Genomic DNA, 24,325 nt, shown 5'->3' on the forward strand with positions numbered 1-24,325 from the left:
GGTGTCGTAATTGGTTGAGCAATCATTTTCCGAATCGATGGATTGGTAGAGGTGCAGAAGCTCCGATTCATTGGCCTCCTCGGTCATGCGATTTTAACCCTTTGGACTACGCAGTTTGGTCGTATATTAAGGAAAAAGTCTATCCTACAGAGGTAAATTTACGCCAAGAATTGGAAGAAAGAATTCAACGTCAATTTAATGACATCATAGCTGATCCCCTACCGTTTAGAATGGAATCTTTAGAAAAAAGAATAGACTTGTGTATTCGCGAAAACGGAGGGCATTTTGAACACTTACTGTAATTGAATTTTATTTTATGTTCTTAGTCATTAATTTAATTTTCTTCTTGTGAGTTTTGTTTAATTACTAACTATTTTATACCAGCATCAATTATTACTGCATAATTTTCAAATCAAAATATTCCGAAAACGGTACACAGTATCGAGTTTTACCAAGAGTACCTTTTTCGTGTAAAATTGAATGATGTTTAAGTTTTCTTGAAATTTTGATTAATAATTATACTTTTAAAAAAAGTTATATTGACTAATACTTAGTACGATCCGTGTAACTAGCGCCCTCTATGAGAATCAGATATAAAAACAAATTCATGGGATGTATCAGCTTCCAAAACATATTCGTATAAAATTTCATTACAATGTTGCCAGTAGTTTCGGCAAAATCGTAAAAAATTGGCGTTACAAAAATTTTTTACTAAGCAAACCCCAATTATTTTTCAGTTTTTTACCTACCCTAGAGACGGGGTTACCTTTTTTTGAAACACCCTGTATATATATATATATATATATATATATATATATATATATATATATATATATATATATATATATATACTATTTAACGTTTACTTATATATATATATATATATATACAGGGTGGTCCTTAAGTAATTGTACAAAAAGAAACAGTCGATTCTACACTTTAAAATATTACGATTTAAGCCAAATTGCTTTAATAAAATGTTTTGATATTAAGAAAGATACAGGGTGTTAAAGTTCAAAATTAAAATTATATTTTTCGCTATAACTTTCATGTTTGTAAACATTTATGTATAAAAATTTACAACTAAGTACGTTTAAATATGAGAAATTATAATTTGGTGCACAATTTGATGTAACTGATAGAGGGCGCCACTTATGCCACATATGTGGTATAAATTTGCACATAACTTTTTTGCTCTTTAAGTTACCTATATTTGGGACAAAAAATATAAAAGATATATTATTTTAACAAAAATAAGGTATACTTGTTAATAACTTCAAATCCCAATAGTTTTCGAGATAATCGCATTTTAAAAATCAGCTGCATAATTCTGTCCTAAGGCAATTACTCCAGGCAACGAAGAAAAAATAGACAAAAACATTAATACTTCTGAATTTTGGTATAAAATACCTTTAACTAAAGTTAATAGTTAACGAAATATTAAATAAAATAAATATATCAGCAGGATAATTAATAATAGGATTTGACAAAATAACAGAATAATAGGATTTTACATAAAACATTTTACGTTTTACGTTAAATTAAAGTCATAATCAAAACATTTTGTTTACAAACCAAATTAAGAAATAGTTAAACTAAATAATATAACTTTCTGTCAAAGTAAGTGTTCGATATGTACACCATTTTCTTTAATTCATTTGTTAATATATTCCATAAAAGATCGTCTCATATTAAATAGCATCATTGGTTCTAAAGAATCTGCAGCAGTATTTATTTCTTCCCATAGTTGGTTGCGAATGTTTATGGGATTTTTATAGACACGTTGTTTTAATGCGCCCCATACACCAAAATCAAGCGGATTAAATTCGGGGCTATGTGGTGGCTATAATGTATAATAGACGAATATATCGATGACATTACTCATTTATATGATTACGTTACAGCTTAACGAGTAACTATAATTACATCTCGAACAAATGGACTATTATGATTTACTAACGAACTAATATCCTGCTGAACTAAACTGCCTGTGTGTTTACTATATTACTATAACAATATCGGTTATTATGACAACGATGATGTTTTTGTAAAATTGCTGAGTCTTTCAGGATAGATTTGTAGCAAAAGTATTATGAAACAGAACACATATGTGTTATTCAATACCTGTGCTCTAGTTTCTATTTGTCCTAATAAAAATGTGTAAAAAATTTACGTAATGAACAATAAGTATTCTTTTCGGATTTTTTATAAATTAAATAATTACATATATCAATATCTCACCACATTGCCAAGGAATATGACTACCATGACCAATCCAACGTTCAGAAAAGTTATATTTAAATATGTTCTAACTGCCTTCTCTCTAGAATGTGGTTGTGTATCATCTTCCATAAACCACATATTTTGGATTTTTAGCATTTTACAATAGAGAAAAAGTAATACAACGCCATTATAGAAACTTAAGAAGCTATAGCAAAGGGAAATTGTAAACATGATGACGGCCAACGTCTGAATACGGACATGGCACTTAAAGAAGAAGATGAAATATCTTTTCTCCAATAAAACATTTAGCCCATATCACAAAGCATTTTGTGATGTTACCTTATCATCTTTAAGTTGTTTTAATAAAAATAAACTATGAATTATGCTTATCTACAAGTATTCAGTGCTTTACCGCACAAATATCAAACTTAAAATTATTGTGCAGCTGACTTATAAAATGCATTTATCTTGAAAACGGTTAAATTTTTAGGTTATTAACAAGTATACCTTTTCTTTGTAAAAATAATGTGTCTTTAATATTTTTTAACACACATAGAGCTAACTTAAAGACCAAAAAATTTAAGCGCAATTTTATGCCACATATATGTGGCATAAAATTGTGCTTAAATTTTTGCGATATAATTTTATACTTACTTTAATGTAACTAATAGAGGGCGCCAATAGCATATGTGGCGCCCTCTATTAGTTACATTAAAGTAAGTATAAAATTATAATTTATCTTAGTTAAAAGCATCCAACTGTAAATTTTTGTCCAAAAATATTTACAATCGTAAAAGTTATAGCAAAAAATAAAATTTTAAATTTCCACTTTAACACCCTGTATCTTTCTTAATATCAACATTTTATTAAAGCAAGTTGGCTTAAATCGTAATATTTTAAAGTGCAGAATCTACGGTTTTTGTTTGTACAATTACATATGATTTTTTAAATTCCTATTTGTTATAGGTTTCTCGTCCGGATCTTCTTTAATCGTCAAGAGTTTATCATAAAACATAAAATCTTAAGTTTATTTCGTTGGTGCAGTTATTTGTTTCTAGAGCCGTTTCTCTAGGCAGATGAAAAACTGGTGACTACACGCCTACCAGGAATACGGACAAAAACACAAACATTCAATTAAATAATTCATAGCCATCTGGTTTATTTTGTGTAAGATATCATCAAGGAATGCCTTGCACAATGATATATGCCAGAGTAAATAATTTAAACATTTATTAAACCACATTGCCGACATTACACAAGTGTATAGCGCATTGGATTGATTACGGTAGACTTCATGTCTACCTTGCATAAAGCAGCATATAGAAAAAATCACATCGCTCGAAAGACGAGGTAATCGTACATTTTAAAATTTAGTTTAATAATTTAAAGGAGACAACTATCAATACCGATTTATAGTGTTGCATTATTAGAGGTCAACACAATACAGAAGAACACATTTAAATAAACATAAATAAAACAGAACAAATTTTGCGAGAAAACAAAAATATATCATACTTAAAAATCGTATCCTAAGCAAGTGAAAGTTTTATAGATAATTAGGAGCTTATATAGCCGGAGAAAAATAGACTTAAATGAAAGTAGGTATAGTGGAACCCACCAGAACATAATATAATGGCCCCGTGGACATATATATATATATATATATATATATATATATATATATATATATATATATATATATATATATATATATATATATATATATATATATATATATATAAGCGGGGATCCTACAGCTTCTGCCGCTTCCCGCATTTCGATCGCCATCTTTTTCTATCTCTCCAGGTGTCTTCATCAATTCCCCGTGGACATAAAAATAAATAAATCAAGTTAAATTGAAAGCGTTGGAAATGTAGACTACGGAACTTGTGTAAAGTTTTCCTATTGGATATTTTTCCACACATATTCAGAAGGAAACAGGCGCAGACTACTTTCGATCCCTATATTAAAAAACACAAAATCACCAGGAGAGGACAGAACACCGATCGAACAACTATTAAAACTAATCAAAAAAATAATAGAAGAAAACAGAATTCCTTAAGCATGGAGATCAAGCATTCTAATACCTCTCTTCAAAAATGGAGAAAAATCGGTCCAGGAAAATTACAGAGGAATAATTTATTAAATACAATTAACAACAACCAAAGTCATAACAAATAAATTAAATCAAGATTTTAGGACGATAAGATCATGCACCGACGCTATATTTATAATGAAGCAAGTGCAAGAGAAATCATTAGAATACAACCAATAGACCTTAAGAAAACATTTGATCGGGTCAAATTAAAAAACGTTATCCACTTATTGTACGCAAGAGAGATACCTCTAGGAATAATCAAAACGATCAAAAATATCAAAACCAAATTCAATACCAAAACAACACAATAAAAGTAAAAGTAGAAGAAGAACTAACTGACCCTATTGAAGCTGGCAACGGTATAAAACAGGGAGATTTCCTGAGTCCTTTATTGTTCAACTTCATTATGGATGAAATAATAAAAAAAAGTAAGAACTAAAAAAGGATATTAAGTAGGAGAAAAACAGCTTAAAATAATCTGCTATGCAGACGACGCAATACTACTCTCTTAGAGTGAAGATGATTTACAACGTATGCTGCACCAATTTAATATAACCGCCAGAAAATTGAACACGTTAATTTCTCCAAAAAAGACAAAATGTATGGTTATAACAGCAAATTGACTAAGACTTAAATTGGAGCTAGAAGGTCAGATAATAGAACAACTGATGGAGTTCAAATATCTAGGCATCACATTATCTGCCTACGGAAAGCTCAAAACAGAAGTGGAAGATCACGTAAATAGAGCAAACAGAGCCGCCGGTTGCCTGAATAAAACAATATGGAGAAATAAAAATCTCAGGAAAGAAATAAAAGGTAAAATTTACAAAGCAGTCATCAGACCAATAATGACATACGCGGCAGAAACAATACCTGACACAGAGATGGCAAAAAGGATGTTGGAAAAATCAGAGATGAAAACACTTGGAAAAATTGACAGTAAAACACTACGAAACAGAGCTAGAAATACAGATATACGACGTAGATGCAAGGTGGACAACATCAAGGACTGGGTAGGAAATAGAAGAGTAGAATGGAGCGATCATATAAGCCGAATGACAACAAATAGAGTAATAAAGACGGCAAGAGACGGTTCCCCAATAGGAAGACGATCAGTAGGAAGACCACGTAAGCGATGGAACGACAACTTGGAGGCACACTAACAAACAGACAGAGTCATATCTACATAAAGAGAAGAAGAACAAGAAGAAGAAACAGATCTCCTGTGGATCATATATGGCATATTCTTGTTTATTTTTTAACTTATACAATAATCCTCGTTCCTGCCTTCAACTTTCGTTTTAAAAATTTTAGGCTTTTGTTTTGTTCTATGGTATTTGTTAGATCTTGAGTGTTCTCAAGTTCTTTATGTCTTTCCTACTGGCGTTTGAAATGGTTTTGTTTAAACTCCTTAACTCTGCAATGTTCGTTGTGTGCTTATCTTTAATTTCCCTTCTTTTTTGTATTAGGTCTCTTCTGAGAGTTTTTAAGTTTTCCTTGTTCGCTTGGTTTGGCACTTCTTTTGTGCCTTCTTTAGGATGTCCACCAACATTTTCTTAGGCTGCTGAATATTGTTTTTATTTTGCACGTCATTCTGTAGGTTACTCTCTATGTCTTCCTGGTATGGCCTTCTGTTTGTTCTTGTTTGCATCCTTGTCCTTGTATTCGTCCCAATTTCGTTCTTGTTTAAGCCATTTGGTGATTACCAAGTCCACTTTCTTTCGGTGGTTTTCTTTAAAATGAGTGATCATGACATATAGCCTGTGTTGTAAAAGAAATTCTACAAGAGATTGACCCCTGTCATTTCTATCGTCATATCCGCGAGACCCAAATACAAACTCAGAATCATCCTGCTTGTGGCCTATTTTAGCATTTAGGTCTCCCGTCAGTATAGTATAATTGGTGGTTACCTCTTGTATTGCTATTGATTAAATAGCAATAATCGCAAAGATATTTAACAACATGTACAACTCTGGAGATATACCCACAGAATGGCTAAAATCTGAGTTTATTGCACTTCCAAAAAAACCAGGAGTCAAAAAATGCGAAGATTACCGTACTATAAGCCTCATGAGTCATCTCCTAAAATTGTTCCTAAAGATAATTCATAAGAGAATCTACAAGCTGTGTGAAAGTCAAATTTCCCCCAACCAATTCGGGTTCACAAATGCTGTTGGTACTAGAGAGGCTTTGTTCTCAGTACAAGTCTTATTCCAGAGATGAAGAGACGTCAACTGCGACGTATACGCATGTCTGGTTGATTACGAGAAAGCGTTTGATCGAGTACAGCACGCCAAGATGATGCAAATACTAAAAGAAACAGGAATTAACAACCAAGATCTCAAAATAATTAGAAGTCTCTACTGGAATCAGACAGCAAATCTCAGAGTTGAAGGTGAACACACTGACTATGTGAAAATCATGCGTGGAGTGAGGCAAGGCTGTATTTTATCTCCTCTAATCTTTAATCTGTACTCTGAAAGAATATTCTACTAAATGGTTGCCGGTTAAACAACATCAGATATGCAGATGACACCATAGTATTTGCAGATAACTTAGAAGACCTACAAGTTCTTATGAACAAAATCACGTATTACAGTTAACAATATGGACGCAATATAAACGTTAAGAAGACAAAGCTTATGATAATTAGCAAGAAAAGAATAACAGACGGTCAACTCTACGTCAACCAATCCCCTGTAGAAAGAGTGACGCACTACTACTACCTCGGCACCACAATAAATGAAGAATGGACCAACAACCAGGAGATTAGAGCAAGCATCGGAAAAGATAGATCCACCTTCAATCGGCTGGGGGCCTTCTTCAAGAGTCACAACCTCTCTCTTTATACAAAAGTAAAAATGCTGAGATGCTACGTCTTCTCTGTCCTTTTTTATGGTGTTGAATCGTGGACCTTGAACGAAGTTATGTGCAGAAAACTGAAAGCATTTGAGATGTGGCTATATCGGAGAATGCTTAAGATCCCGTGGACTGACCGAGTCACAAATGAGGAGGTCCTCAGAAGAATGAATAAGAATCGAGAAGTACTGACCACCATCAAATCTCGAAAGTTACAGTTCTTCGGACATATTATGCGAAATGAATCCAGATATACATTCAGGAAGAAGAAGAACATCTTGGTTAAAGAACCTCAGAATCTGGTTCAATACAACATCTGTGCAGCTTTTCCGCGCTGCTGCAGATAAGATAAAGATTGCCATGATGATCGCCAACATTCGTAACGGATAGGCACGTCAAGAAGAAGAAGACCTCTTGTATCGCAAAGTTAACGTCATCGTAGAACCATTCAACATCTTCGTCTGTGTGGTCACATATTCTTTGTTCCTTATTATTTGTTCTACAGCTTTTCGCGTTCTTCGGATAAAATAAGTATATCCCATTTTATATGCTTCAACTCGTTTTCAAGTTCCACAAGTTTCTCGTCCTTCATCAATGCTATGGTGTGATATGTTAATGTATAAGATCATGTAATGTTTTTTCTAATGATTCACAGTTCATTTTAGGAACATTATCGATTTCGCCTATTTTACTTAATACATATTTGAGCGGTGAAGCCCTATTTTCAAAGAAAAAAACCAATGTACAGATCTACGGAGTATAGTTTTTTGGGTTTTATTTAACTTAATCGGTATTCATCCGTACTGATTTGTATAGAATTTTTTAATGCATTTATCTTTTTTCTTTTCACGCACAAAACGTGTAACTGTAGCTACTGATAATCCTGTTAAAAAAGAACAGTGAAAAACGGCTTCCGTTGAAGCTAATATTTTTTACTCTCATGTATCTTCCAGGCATTTTTTGTACCATTTGTTATATCTATTTCAATCTAAGAAAAACAGATCAAATTTACACTGCATAATATTGTCTTACTTCAACTTAATATTCTATCTTATTTTACAATAAAAACAAATTAACAAAATGAATACCACAATAATCCTGACGAAGCGATCATACATAAATTTAACTGAGAAGTATAACAACTATTAAATAATACCAGGTCATTTAATTTTCAACCATAAACAAAAATGTAATATAAAGACAAGTAAGAATTCGATCGTAAATTATATTCAGAGATGTCGCCGCAGAACATATTTCTTTGTCTATAGAAGATATTCTGATTATTATGACTATGAGATGGTAAAGATGTAAAATGACATTACAGTATTTTGGTAACATGAATTATTTTTCAATGAAAGAAATAAATTCAGGGAAAAGCATTAACCGTTGGAAGTCACGTACCTATATTCATATAATAGTGAACCAAACCTGGAGAAGTAAGAAAACTGAGGAATGATAAAGGTGGATACAGAGAGAGCACGATGGAATTAATTTTTAATAAAATAATTTCATCCTGAAGAAAATGTAATAACGACCCCGCTGGAATTGTGGAATTACCCAACAGTTGACGGACGAAGATTTGGATGTGGCAAATGAGTCGATTGAAGGGGGTGATCACTCCAATATAATTAACTCTTTCGAGAATGGTAGTATGACATTCATGGTCCACACATTACGTACAAACAAGCGTCTGAGCTGTAAGTTTTTTATAAGGATTTCTCTTTCGAAGACCAGCTAGTAACAAGGTTTAAGATCTTTTTTTTAAAAGCCGTCTGGTATAAACCGGTTATACGACTTTGATTCATATTATGAGTCAAGTTTTTGAGGAATGGCAAGGTGGAGCAACGATAGGAGAAAGAAAAATCAAAAACCTACGTTATGCTGATGACACTGTTATATTGGCACTTGTGATCACCAGAAGAACTGAAACAAATTATGAATAGGCTAGGCACGGTGAGTATAGAGTATGGTTTGAAAATAAATATGCAGAAAACCAAAGTGATGATCATCGATAGAGTCAGAAACAACCAGGCAGAGATAAGAATCATGGCAGGTTACGAAGTGGTCAGGCAATTTAATTAATTAGGCTCCGATATTACTAACAGTAGAGGATGCGAAGACGAGATCCGTCGATGCATCACAATGGCCACATCGGCATCAGCCAAACTAACAAAAATTTGAAAGAACACTGACATCTCAAAAAACACAAAATTACGCCTTGTTCGAGCATTAATATTTCCTATCGCCACCTATGCTTCAGAAACTTGGACAATAAAAAAAGCCGATTCAAAGCCTATAATGGCATTTGAAATGTGGGTCTATCGTAGAATGTTGCGCATACCATGGACCGCCCATCGCACCAATAATTCAATTCTAGCAGAACTTAACGTAAAAACTGGACTCATTAGAACTATCAACCAAAATATACTGAGATATTTTGGACATATAACTAGAAGAATAGAAGGTATGAAGTGAATGATAGTTGAAGATAACGTAGCGGGTAAAAGATCCACAGGAAGACCTCCAGTACGATGGTCGGACCAAATAAAGGAGATGACTGGTTACTCATACTCCGAAGCAAAACAACACGCACAGGAGAGATAATTGGACAGAAATAGTCAAATAAATTACATGACGCCACTATAAAAAAAGGTTGAGGAGGAGGAGACGACTTTGGTTATGATACCCACTCTAGAATTCTGAAACCCTATGCCAGCTTGTACAAGTTTAGAGGATCGATACCACACATATTTGGAGTCACTTCGTGGTCTATAAAAAGTATTAACCGCCTGAGATCTAATGTCTGGCAGTCATGAAAGATATTATTGATGGTTTCAGGCTCTCTGTTAGGGTCTGCAGCTTAAGTCACTATAAAACAGTCTCATTGTATGCAGGTGTCCTTGGACTGACGCATATACAGTATTGCACAGTAAGGAAACCTGTTATGACTCTGAGCTGCTTTCTAGTTATTTTACGCAATACTTTACCACTATTAGCGCATCTCCGATCAATATATCCAGGTGTATTTTCCCAGTGGGTACCTTGCATGCAATCAGCAGAGTCTGCCTGTGCCATGCTTGTCTAACTACTATAACTAAACCCAGGGTACAAAATAAATATATTTATTAGTAAAGCTAGTACAATAATTAATATAATTATCATTCGTAATACATAAGAAATCCCATTTAATCTTTTTAAATAATTTAATTAATAATCCTTTTAATATTTAAATACATTTTTTTATCCAGCATTGCATTAAATTTTTTAATGAAGGCACGGCACTTTTTCTTGTATTGCTTTCAGACATTTTGTTGAGTTCGTTTTGGGGTTAAATGGCCTCGAACCCAATGTAATACAACAATGCAATTACGATATATCTAGTAACATTACTGAACCAACAACGTATTAACTCGAGCGTTGAGTTAAAAAGTGTTTTAAAGTAACGATCTTTATTTAGTGTTCCTAAGAAGTGACAATCTAATCTTAAAATCTAAAGACATACCCAAATGATTTATTTAAAATGTTTAAACAACATTGTGCCTTAAATAATAAATATCTGCAAACACGCTCCGAAAAATAAACAAAATTGTATTAACAAATTTAACGAATTATCATTTATAGTGCGAAATTAAAATCACAAGAATTCATTACTGGAAAACTAAAAAACAAACAACAATACGCGGTGGGACTACAAACGCTTTCTATTAGGTACTATATTTACAACTGATACGCCACAAGATATCTGCTCTATCATCAGGAATACCTAAGACCACCCAAGATCCGTACATGATGAGATTTCAAATTGCCCATTTTCTTTAAATGATATATTGAATAGCGATAAATCTATTCCTTTATGGGACGGAATATTGAAAACAATGATGAGGTCCTTTTTAACATTCAGCTGCTAGTACCACGCGTACTAAGAATGCTATAAACATAGGTTAGTGACTCATCAGAATTCGAGTACATCATCTCGTAACTGAACGGGGCTGAATATTAGTAACGTATTAACGATAGTGCATTTCTTGCAGTCTTATTAAGGAGAAATATCTATCACATACTGATTAATAGTAACTACTAAAATTCGAATTCCAAAGCAGGTAAATATCTGTATTTTCTGACATACCTCTCCATTTAAGTCCAAAATACACCAAAAAATTAAATAAGGTTTCAAATGTTCATTAACTGTACTAAATATTTTGATAGTGGCGGAAATTAAGGTATTAGGAAAATTTACTAAGTGTTTATTAAGTACACTACGCGTTTATAGGAGACAGAAAATTTAGTCAATCGAATCATTATAGTGATATATAAGAATAAACAGAAGAATCATATGATTCACAGCATCCTTTCAATGTTCTGCAATGATCTTTGTTAATATAATCGCGAAAGATCAGTGTGTGTGTGTGTGTGTGTGTGTGTGTGTGTGTGTTTTGTTTTATGGCACTGGAACTAAGCCAATTAGCCAGAACAAAAAAGATCAGTGGAATTATGCCTAATGAATACATGATTTTTTGGAATAACTGAACCACTTCAGTAAAGACAAGCATTTTTAGTTCAGTACATAAAGCTTTCTATGAAAGCTTGACGACCAGTTTGAATACATTATGAAAAACCGAGGAGAAAATTGAAGGACTGTGTGGCAGAGGACTGTGTGGAAGTGGAAATTGAAACGTCAATAAACTTACTTTAACCTTTAATTGTGGCTTATTCCCATTTAAATATTAATTAATCTTATTAGGATTTCAAATTTCTAAAAAAATAAAAAACAAATCACCGACCGACAAAATCGCAACATCCTGTACACAGTAATATTAAGTTTATAAAATACAAGCCAGGTATTAGGGATATTAAGTGTTTTTCCGAATTAGTGGATCATAATTGAGATTTGAAGACCCGAAGACGACCCGTGAAAAGTTGTGTTTTGTGTTTGTGGAAAGAGTTCCAACTGTGGTAACAGGCAAAAGAAATCGAAGAAGCAGATGACATACTGTAAGTAAAAAATAGATGTATAGTTTATATTTGACCAAGTCGATCAGTTGAGATATCCTTGTGTCTAAAGATAAGGAGTTGTTCCTGGAGTTAAGAGTTTGAGTGAGGAGTAGGACAAAGATTAATACAGTTGTAGAATTGTTTTATTGGAAACGATAGGCAGAGGAGAGAGCAGGCGTAATTAAACAACAAAAAACAAAATGCAAATATGTAAAAACTCGAGATTGCTAGAAAAGTACAGATTAAATCCGTAAAAGCTTATAATTTCTGTATCCTATTTTTCGTTCTTAAATTGTAGGTATCGTGTACAAAATATCACATACTCATTCTTTAAAGTATTTATCATCCTTTCAAATCATTAAAATTTTACTTTCCGAACCAATACCTACCCAACAATGAAAACAAATATGCCTATTAATTATATATGTTTATAGTTATAACCTTTTAACTAAATATTTTTGGACCAAATTGTATCCAAATGATTTTTCATAGTTTGAAATACGTCATTAATCCGTTTCAACCAGCCTCCTATCATTAACACCTAAGATAAATAACCCAAATATCGAAAATAACTCACCACAACGATTTTTCTTCGATTGTTTACTCTAAAATCTGCCTTACCTAAAACAAAGAAAATAATTTGAAAACTAAAATATTTCAAATTTTTCGACAAGTATAAATATTTGATCATGATAGATGGCATTCATAAACGTATGGCCTCAAACTGTCTGAAAACAAAACTTCAATGTTGGATGAATCATTTTGGGAGATTTCGTTGCTTCGTAAAATCCAGTGCACTTAAAATAAATAAATCAAGACTGATCAATAACGTACACGGACCAACATTTTTGAGAACAATATTCATACGAGGTTCGGTTAATAATTGCAAAAGGTAGTCCTACCATATCTGTAAGAACCTTGACAACTTTCGGTTTTCCCGTCATATCCGAATGAATAATATGGGATGATTTCATTCATATTCCAATAATGTTTCAGCGTCTTAGGTCTAATTTACGTGTAGTCATCTCAACATAGCTACGTTTGTTTTCTAGTACTCAATTTATCTTCTCCCAATTTTCCATTATTTATCTTTGTTGTGTAATATCCATTTTTTCCTAATAGTTGCTCTAATTACTCGTATTTTGCGTTTTTTATTATTCACCTAAAGCTATGATTCTAAATTTAAATATTTCATTCTTCTCAGAGCTGTTTTAATGTTGCTGGCTGAATTTTTCGTTAAGCTTAAATGCTTCTGGTGCACTCGTCTCGTCTCTTCCAATCTTCCGATCTCTTCAAATTATCTTTTTGATGGGTCGGTGGTAGTCCTTATTGTGGTATTGTTGGGCAATTACTTGTAAAGTACGTATATATATATTATATATATATATATATATATATATATATACATATATATATATATATATATATATATATATATATATATATATATATATATATATATATATATATATATATATATAGGAATTATCAGGTAAAGTGGTCTCTAATAAAAATCTTTATTTTTTCTAAGAAACTCAATATTTCGCTATTTATTTCATAATTTCATCAGGAGTACACTGTAAAACAATTTAAACATTACACAAAAGGCGTACAAATACATTTAAAAAATGCTTGCAGAAATTTAAATATTTTACAAATAAAAACTGACATTGAAGTTTGTAATGAATGTCAAGATTAAATTGTCTTAAGCACGTTCGTTACAGCAATACGATAAAAAAAATGAAAATTACTTCAAATGTAAAAATAAAATAACAATAAAAGAAACGTTAGAAGAATGATATTTCTTTGATGAATTATTAAGGTTAGTTGTTATTAAGGTGAATGTTAGCTATTTTAAATATATTTATAAATTTTGTTCAATATATTACAATATATGTTACTGTCCAGTGTCCGTTTTATAATTTAAAGTGTTTTTATTTTTGTTAATGTGATACAAATCAAGAAATAATCTACTTTTGTAGTTATCAGCCTGTGCAAAAATGTGAGCTTTGTTATAGTCTAGCATATGACCGGTGTTTTCATAGTGCTCAACTACTGCACCAGTATTTCTTCCCAAGCGGCAATCACTGTTATTTTTTGTAATGCGTTGTTTCAGCCATTGTAATGTTTGGCCAATGTAGCTATTTTGACATCCTAGACACGGTATTTCACAAGCAACATTACTTTGTCTTTGATTTTTGAAAATAGTTGTTTGCTGTTCATGGTATTATATTTAGCTATACTAATATTAGGAACATTTTTGAATATGGACATGACAGAATAGGACATTAATAAAGGGGAGTTTTTTATATTTGATTGATTTGTTATTAGAATCATGGACGGAACCGTCATAGAAATTACTGCTGTAAATCAGTTTTATTAAAATTTGTTTAGGATATCCGTTGTTACGAAAAATTTTGTATATGTCCAGATTTTTTTGTAAATAGTTGTCATCAACAATGGACATTATCCTGTTTTTCATACCTAGTACGGTATTATATTTTTGACGGGTGGTATGATTTGAATAGTAATTTATATACCTGCCTGATGCTGTCGGCTTTTGGTACAAATCCAATGTCAAAATATTGTGTCTAAAAATGGTATACTAAAATCTGTCTCAGTTTCAAATTGTAAACTGAAGATGTTTATTAAATGAATTAAAAATATTTAGTGTGGTATTGATGTGATATGATGGAACTGCACATATGATGTCTTCTTTTACATTGCACTCCTAATGAAGCTATCAAATAAATAGCGAAATATTGAGTTTCTTAGAAAAAAACAAAAGATATTTATTAGATACCACTTTACCCTACGTATTTATCAATTATTTTTTGGTCGAAATAATCACTTGTAATATATATATATATATATATATATATATATATATATATATATATATATATATATATATATATAGTAAACTCTTAAATATTGGGGAAATCTGCAAGAAATACTCTAATGTGTATCAATTGTTTCGCCGAACGTTTTCGCCAAAGAGAATTAATTTGGCTTCTTCAGGGCTGAAAGAGAATAAATTATAATTAGCTACCATATATTATCTATTAAAACATTATTGATCTTACCGTAACTTAGAATTGTAGAGTTAGAATATTAAAAAACTTTGCTAGTAACATAGTGGTGTTTTTTGTTACTATGTGCAAAAAAAGTTTTTTATAAGAATTGAAATGTATGGTAGCTTCGAACTTGACACGTAAAGGCTTACCCAAGGTTAATCGAAAAACCCAATGCAACTACATTTAAAAGGAGGTAATTCTTTGAAATGTCGGCAATAACTAAATTTTTGATTTTAAATAGTTAAAAGTGAGGTTCTGTTTAAGCCAGAACGCAAGCGCTGACAACTTCATTATAATTGGTATGAATCTTTATGTCGTTAAGGTTCATTGGTAAAAAACGAATGAATTTAAATCCCAGTAAAGGGAAATATTATTTTGATTTTCTTTATTTAATTATATTATATTGTTCATGTATTATTGAATCTTATTGAGACGTATCTAAGAAAAGCAAGGGAATGTTATATATTTTTTGTTAATGAAAATTAATTATAAAGGTATGTTAGTTGTTAATGGATATATCAGTCAAGTTAGTAATCTGTGATATAGTATTGTTCTTGGTATCTGATTTAAGTAACAGGTGGTATATATCGCTTAGATTCTTGATGTCACTCTTAACATTAATGGAGAAATCGTTAAGAAAAATATAAGACATTTCAATGAACTCTCTTTTAGATTTATTGTTCTCACGGTGGAGAATTGTGGTGTTGGTATAGTCCATGAGATGACCAGTGGAATGGACATGTTTGGCTAATGCACAACGGTCAGGGTGAAGTCGAGAATCACTTTTGTGTAGTGTAATACGTGATTTCAATAATTGAGATGTTTGACCGATGTAGGAATTGTTGCAAGAGAGACATGGAATGTTGTAGACAATATTACTAAGCCTATCTATGGGAGTCTTATCTTTTATCTTAGAATAAAGATTATTAATTGTTAGGGCTGATCTACAAGCTACATTAAGTTTAATGTTGTTATTATTATTGCCAAAGCTATTTTCAACACTTTTCAGAATCCTTGTTAACCCCGGAGTGATATCTCTGAAATATGGTAATGAAAAATATTTGTTTATAGGAGTATCAGAATTCTCCACCGTGAGAACAATAAATCTAAAAGAGAGTTCATTGAAATGTCTTATATTTTTCTTAACGATTTCTCCATTAATGTTAAGAGTGACATCAAGAATCTAAGCGATATATACCACCTGTTACTTAAATCAGATACCAAGAACAATACTATATCACAGATTACTAACTTAACTGATATATCCATTAACAACTAACATACCTTTATAATTAATTTTCATTAACAAAAAATATATTCATTCCCTTGCTTTTCTTAGATACGTCTCAATAAGATTCAATAATACATGAACAATATAATATAATTAAATAAAGAAAATCAAAATAATATTTCCCTTTACTGGGATTTAAATTCATTCGTTTTTTACCAATGAACCTTAACGACATAAAGATTCATACCAATTATAATGAAGTTGTCAGCGCTTGCGTTCTGGCTTAAACAGAACCTCACTTTTAACTATTTAAAATCAAAAATTTAGTTATTGCCGACATTTCAAAGAATTACCTCCTTTTAAATGTAGTTGCATTGGGTTTTTCGATTAACCTTGGGTAAGCCTTTACGTGTCAAGTTCGAAGCTACCATACATTTCAATTCTTATAAAAAACTTTTTTTGCACATAGTAACAAAAAACACCACTATGTTACTAGCAAAGTTTTTTAATATTCTAACTCTACAATTCTAAGTTACGGTAAGATCAATAATGTTTTAATAGATAATATATGGTAGCTAATTATAATTTATTCTCTTTTAGCCCTGAAGAAGCCAAATTAATTCTCTTTGGCGAAAACGTTCGGCGAAACAATTGATACACATTAGAGTATTTCTTGCAGATTTCCCCAATATTTAAGAGTTTACTATTTAACTAATCTGCAAAGATTAAATTTCTTTTCTATATATATATATATATATATATATATATATATATATATATATATATATATATATATATATATATATATATATACGTTTATAACTAGTGAGTGGATCAGGTCTTTAGGTAAAAAAATAAAATGATTCTATTATCTCGCCAAACTCGATATTTTGCTATTGTTTACTAGCTTCATCAGGAGTGCAAAAGTGGAATCGTTCAAATGAAAACCAGCACATCACAGGACTTTAACAATTACACGGAGAGGGCCGACCTTGCCCTCGTCTTTCATCTATCTTTCCTTATATTACTAAATGACGTATATTATGTCTCTCTGGGTGACGCATATTCGTAACATGGCCACAATATTCTAGTTCGCGATGATTGACAGTTCTGACCACTTCCATAACTTTTCCACCCGCTGCGAAACAGCCTCATTACAAACTCTATCTACTTATTCGCAGAATCCTCCGATACACCCAGATTTCAAAGCCTTCAAAGTTTCTTACAAGTGTGTCTGTTAAAGTCCAACCTTCGACACCATATAAAAGAATGGAGAACACATAACATCTTATTAATCTAATTTTTAGTCTCAAAGTAATATTGTTTCCACATAAGATTTTCTTCATCATCTGTTACCACTTCTGGTTGTATTGGTGTTTTACTGACAACCATTACCTATGTCTTTGTGGTGTTTAGCTTCAGTCCATATTCATAACACGTTGTGGTAATCCTATTAATCAGATCTTGAAGTTCTTTGTAACTATTTGCAATTCACTTAGCGTATCTCAAATTATGAATATTGATGTCATTAATTTTGATACCACATTGAACTTCATCCAATACTTTATTGAAAACGAATTTCGAATAGATGTTTAATATTAAAGGGAATAAAATGCAGCCTTGTCTTACTCCTCTTCGTATTAACAGCTCTTCAGATTTTTTCTGGTCAATTATGATGTTTGCACGTTGATGCCAGTAAAGATTTTTATTGATACGTAGGTATTGTTGAAGCTATTTTCTTGTGGCATTTTAAATTAATTACTATTTAAATGAGAATAAGCCACAATTAAAGGTTAAAATACAAAATTTTGTATTTTGAGAACGATTTCAGAAGTGGAAATTGAAACGTCAATAAACGTATTTTAACCTTTAATTGTGGCTTATTCCCATTTAAATAGTAATTAATTTTAAATGCCACAAGAAAATAGCTTCAGAACAATATTAAGAAACCGTTATGGGCCTAGCGTTATTCAAAATTTTCGGAGATTGGAAATTCTATACAAGAAACTGGCACATTGTCAAAATTCAATCAAATTTTTACGAAGATGTAGAGACAACAACCTAATACCAAAGGGCTTAAAGTTACGTCCAGCATATTCAAGCAGAAGGTTGAACAACATTCTACATAGAGCCAGCTTGTCCATGATCCGCGAAAGGTTACAATATCATAGATCTAATTTATTTTTTGTTGAACAAGATATTGTAAGTATTGAAGATTTGCTTTTCGATGTGATATCAAATTCTGATTTTGATCAAATTATTTTTAGTTTACATATAGTATATGAAAATTCATATATTAAACAAAGAGATATACATTTAAATAAATTTAATATTCAATTAGTTTTGTATTTTGAGAACGATTTCCGAAGTGGAAATTGAAACGTCACTAAACGTATTTTAACCTTTAATTGTGGCTTATTCCCATTTAAATAGTAATTGATACGTAGGTCTTTATCATCAATACCTACTTGCTGAAGAATGGCTATCATTTCATTATGTTTTACTTGATCAAAGGCTTTCTTTAAGTCAATAAAACACATAAACTAAATGGCCGACAATCTGCTTCTCTGTACAATAACCTGAATGCTAAATAGTGCTTCTCTGGTTCCAAGGTTATCACGGAAACCAAACTGCGTGTCACTAAGTTGTTCATCTATTTGCTTGGACATTCTTGAGAGCAAAATTTGAAGAAATATTTTTAAAATATGGTTCATTAAGCCGATGGTTCGGTAGTCACTACATCATTTCGCATTTGCGTTTTTGGGTATCGTCACAAAAGTTGTTGGTATATAGCCAGTTTAATCAAAATAAAGCAGAAAACTTTCGATGAGCTTTATTATTTCACTTGGTATTTCATCCGGCACAGTCGTTTTTCTGGTATATGCTAATATTATTACTCATTCAATTTCGTCTATAGTTATGTTAGGTCCTGTCATTAATTCTTTAATTTCAAGATTGAGCATTTCATCATTAAAGAGTTTCTCAACGTATTCTTCCAATTTGTCTATTTTATCCAAATCAGTGATAATCAGTTTGCCATCCGTACCAGTATGCTGCTGTTGCAGCTCGTATTTTAGTCCTTATCTCCTTATAAATTTTATATATTTCGAAGTTATTATTTTTATTATTTAATAATTACTACAGACTGGAACCTAAGCTGAATTTTCACCAACCATTAGAGCAGGCCGGATTTAGGAGTGGCTTTGGAACAAATGACCACCTACAAGTAATAAAATCATTAATAGAGACAGCTACAGAATACAAGAAGCCATTCATATTAATATTTGTAGACTTTGAGAAAGCGTTTGACTCGGTCCAGCATAGCTCTATGTTAAGAACTCTTACAAAGTGCAGTATTGATCACAGGTACACAACTCTTCTTCGGAATATATATATATATATATATATATATATATATATATATATATATATACATATATATATATATATACATATATATATATATATATATATATATATATATATATATATATATATATATATATATATATATATATATATATATATATAATAGCGCAACAGCTGCAGTTAGAATGTATTATGGCAACACAAATACATTTCATTTCGAGAGGAGTATTAGGCAAGGAGATACCATCTCTCCTAAGCTATTCACCGCTTTGTTGCAGAATGCTACGAGAAACAATAATTGGGAGAATATTGGAGTCAACATAAATGGAGAATTTCTGAACAACTTGAGATTTGCAGATGACAGAGTCCTTATGGCAGACCGGGTAGATCATGCCTGCCAGCTTCTTCAAGACCTTCATAGCTCGTGTACATGAAGTGGACTTAAAATTAATTTCTCCAAAACACAATATATGACCAACCTACTACTGACGAAAAATTGAACATGTGTATAGCTATAAATATCTGGATCACGAGATTAAATTAGGAAGAGATAATCAAACAACGGAGCTAAACAGGAGAATAGGACTGGCATGGGCGGCTAGCGGCTTAAGGAAAACTGAGAGAAGTCTTTAGATCAGATATTCCCATGTGCTTGAAAAGGAAGGTCTTTGATCAATGTGTACTCCCAGTTCTAACGTACGGAGCAGAAACATTGACCCTTACCAGAAAAGTAATCAATAAAATACAAGTGGCACAGAGAGCGATGGAGAGGTCAATGCTGAATATATCCCCCAGAGACAGAGTATCAAATACAATAATTAGGAGAAAAACTGGTGTTAATGACGCAGTTCAAAGGATTACAACATTGAAATGGAACTGGGCGGGACATGTTGCTAGATTAAAAGATGAAAGGTTTACGAATAAAATTCTGTAATAGAGACCTAGACACGATGCTTATCGTAATCGAGGACGTCCTCCAACAAGGTGGTCAGATGACATCAAGCGCATTCAAGACAACTTGTAACGAGTCCGTTACTTTAATAATCCGTAAACATTTTTAAATAAAATTTTAAAATCCCAATCCTCTTAATGCTTTTCTGAATTTTGAATTTCTAAGTTGGCTTAAACAGCGACACCTACGATGATGTAGGGCAACATGATCATCCGGCTAGCAATTAGCGCTCATTCTGGTTTTAACCTTTTGGCATAGAATAACAGAACAACACAAATGTGTTGGTTGTTCTCTGCTTTTGGTAGACAACATCGTTTAACAAAAAAAGGGTAGGCGACAGAAGAAGGCTAAATTTGTTTTAAAGAATATTAATTTCGTTGGGAAGGAAGAATATATAGTTTTAGTTGTTTCGTAGTGTATACCCGTTGATTTATAAGCCACTTCTAGTCGGTAAGTTGATTCAATTATAAATAAAAGTGTAAAAACCATCAGCCATTTTAACTTCTATAATATCCTCATTTTTCCCTTCGTTAGTGATATATCTATCTGTCATCTATCACATTATTTCATTAAGAAACATTCTGGATTTAGATATAGTAATGTTATAAAATCATATCAATTTTCTATTTTACTTCCCGGCCTTAAAAACATATAATTATCCATTTTCAAAACTATCTATTATCTATTAAGACTATCTGTAAAAATATTCTGCCTCATATCGTTCTTTTACATTCAAAAATATATCCGTAGCAAGTTTTCGTTAAAAATTATCTATTTGATCAATTTATTTTACATCAAATATTGTCAGACCATGCGAAGGTCACATTATCTACAAAATCATTACAGTTTTTTTCTTTGATACAAGCTTCCCAGCAACTTTTTGTAATATTTTTCAAGTTATTTCATTTGTTAATAAACCTTGTATTTTTCCCTTCTTTTTATTAAGCGTAAGGAAGAACTGTAACACAATTGTTCTTTTTAGCCTACCCCAAGAAGTTAAATCCAGGATCGAGGATTTTTTTTTTTCATTTATTTTTGGGGATTTTTTTTACAAGGAGGAAAAGAATTTGCGTTTTTGAATTTGCCCATTTGCCCGTCTATTCCATCAGAGGTCCAGAGCTCTCTCAGACTACTCTCGGACCACTTCAGGATACCAGCCCGAAAGACCTCCCTTATTTAGAGTGTGGAACATTGTTCATTTTTTATATATTTTTTTATTCATTAATTGTTAATAATTTTGTTTATAATATTTTGTTTCCAATCTTAAATCATACTGTTTCATTTAATAATAAAGACCCGTCATTTTTTCTAAATAATTATAAAATATATAAGCATTAAAATTGTCACGTCCAGGTCGAGGTTTTAAATCCTCCCATTTAACTCAGTTTGTGCGATTTTATGTGTACACATCTAATCAGAGAGTTATTTATTAAGATTTTATTATTATTATATTTTCAAACCTTTGGACATTTATCCCTTCAGGATATTGTCCTCATTACTTTATTACAACCTTCAATTGAAAGCCAAAGTACAGAGTTGCATCTCTGAGGCAAGTAAATTACCTTTTTAGGTCAATCATTACAATTTTTCCTATATCTTATTATTGGTAAATTTAGATCATCAAGGATCAGTTGCGTATAACCAGGTCATTTATTTTTTTTGTATATAATTAACTAAGTTGACTGTACATAATTGGTGGTGGGTATTTTAGGGTAAATTTAGATTGTATATATTGGATAGGGATTAAATTTTTGATGAAAACTAAATCTTTCAATTCATACCTGTATCCTTTTTTTTTGTATTTCAGCAAATAGCTTTACAAGATACCTTGGAAAGTTTATGTTAATACTTTCCTGGCGCCCACTCACATTTTGGAGCAACTTCTATAATCATTTTTATTTACCTTAGTTATATACCTATAGATTGTTTATTACCTTGTCATTCATTTTCTTATTCTACGGTCTCTGTAGGGCATGCAAATTTGCCGAATCCTCTTTTGAGTGTTAAGTAGTCACTCTCCGGCACATTCAGCTAGCCAGCTTTAATTTATTTGTTTTGTTACATCAATCCTCATTTGTGTTTGTTACAAACTGGATTCAGGGATTCAAGATAGAATGCATTGGAATTATTATTATTAACGGCAGATGATGATGTATAAATGAATTTGTTTCTATTATTTGTAAGTATTTGTAATTCAGTTACGATTGATTAATTTTAATTTAGAAAACATATTTCCCTTCGCCATTGGAAATTTGATTGACAGTTTCATATTACTTTAGTGATTTTCATTATCAAATCGGCCAAAAAGGGTGAAACGGACATTAGCCGCCTCTTTAGCGCATTGTGTTAGTCTTAATTCCTTTTAAGTTTGTAATTAATTCATTTATCAGGAATGATAATCGTCATAGCCGTATATTTTAAATTGTTTGATTCTCATTCAAAATAATTTACTTTTAAATTTGTTTTCTAAAATACTTAAAATTCTCGATTAAAAATAGTCCACAACAAATCTAAATTCTGTTTTTGTTGCAATGAATGCATGTGAAACATTCAATTATTGAGTTTCTATTTTTAAAACGTTATTAAAAGTTATGTTATACAATAGCCAGTTAGTTTTTTCTCATACGCATAATTCCAAGAACTTGCATAAAATATACAGAAAACGCAGTCTTTCGGTTACTGAAAACGATTCTTTTATCACGTACGAGTTCAAATTTATTTGGGTTTTACGTCAAGAACAATCAAAACATCCTATTTACTTTCGAACTGTTATTACACCATTGGCATATCTGCAATTCTCAGATTTAAGAGTTTGTGGGTTAAGTTCTTGGAATTAATCAAAAATACTTAAATTTAAGTAAAAAGTATAATATTTTCTTTTTGTTCCTTCTAGGATCATGGGATAATTATGCAAAAAGTCTGTCCTCGGCCGCTTGATAGATTGGATAGATAATTAAAGAAGGTTGGTCTTTAAATAAACAACAAAATTAAAGAAATGCGATTTGGCACCAGAATCAACCAGCCTATGGATTATTGATCGATTTAACAAATTTTTTCTACCAAACGTGGTATGTATGAATTAAGAATAACAAGTTCCTTTAAAATCTGCAAAAATATACAGGGTGTCACATTTAAATTAAAAAGGGTTCTTCCGGTGAAAGCGAAATTACAGTAGTAATAAAAAATATGTCGTCAGATGCGTTTTTGTAATATATGTCACCGTACTTGCATTCAAAGTTTCATGAATAGCGTCTCTTTTGTTATGAAGATATTTAGTTAGTTCATATATTCATAATATAGTCAAAATTTTTAAGGAGTATCACGATACTCAAAAAGATCGCAGGATTAAAGGGACATAGCTTCTTCTCGAGTATTCGTGAAGTTTCCCCAATATTTAAATAAGTTTTTCCGAAAAGGCAATAGCTGGTATAATTGTAAATAGCAACGTACATTAGATCAGAAAATTGTTAATATATCTATACCTTAATATCACATGATTTATTGTAATTTTCGAAATTTGTTCT

The 24,325-nt window shown here is 31.5% G+C and overlaps 1 protein-coding gene across 3 annotated transcripts in view; it reads right to left on the bottom strand.

Annotated features, from left to right (window-relative positions):
• The window catches only part of IP3K1 (inositol-trisphosphate 3-kinase-like protein), a 404,655-nt gene that overhangs the window by 176,478 nt on the left and 203,852 nt on the right, over window positions 1-24,325 (bottom strand). The window contains exon 2 of one of the 3 annotated variants that reach the window (XM_072536991.1): window positions 12,750-12,793. The exons of the other annotated variants lie outside the window; for them this stretch is intronic. Within the exon in view, the coding sequence (XP_072393092.1) occupies window positions 12,750-12,793 (44 nt within the window). The remainder of the gene's footprint in view (window positions 1-12,749; window positions 12,794-24,325) is intronic. 3 annotated transcript variants of the gene reach the window in all.

The sequence above is a fragment of the Diabrotica undecimpunctata genome, chromosome 7 (genome assembly GCF_040954645.1).
Source record: "Diabrotica undecimpunctata isolate CICGRU chromosome 7, icDiaUnde3, whole genome shotgun sequence".
Taxonomy (NCBI): domain Eukaryota; kingdom Metazoa; phylum Arthropoda; class Insecta; order Coleoptera; family Chrysomelidae; genus Diabrotica; species Diabrotica undecimpunctata.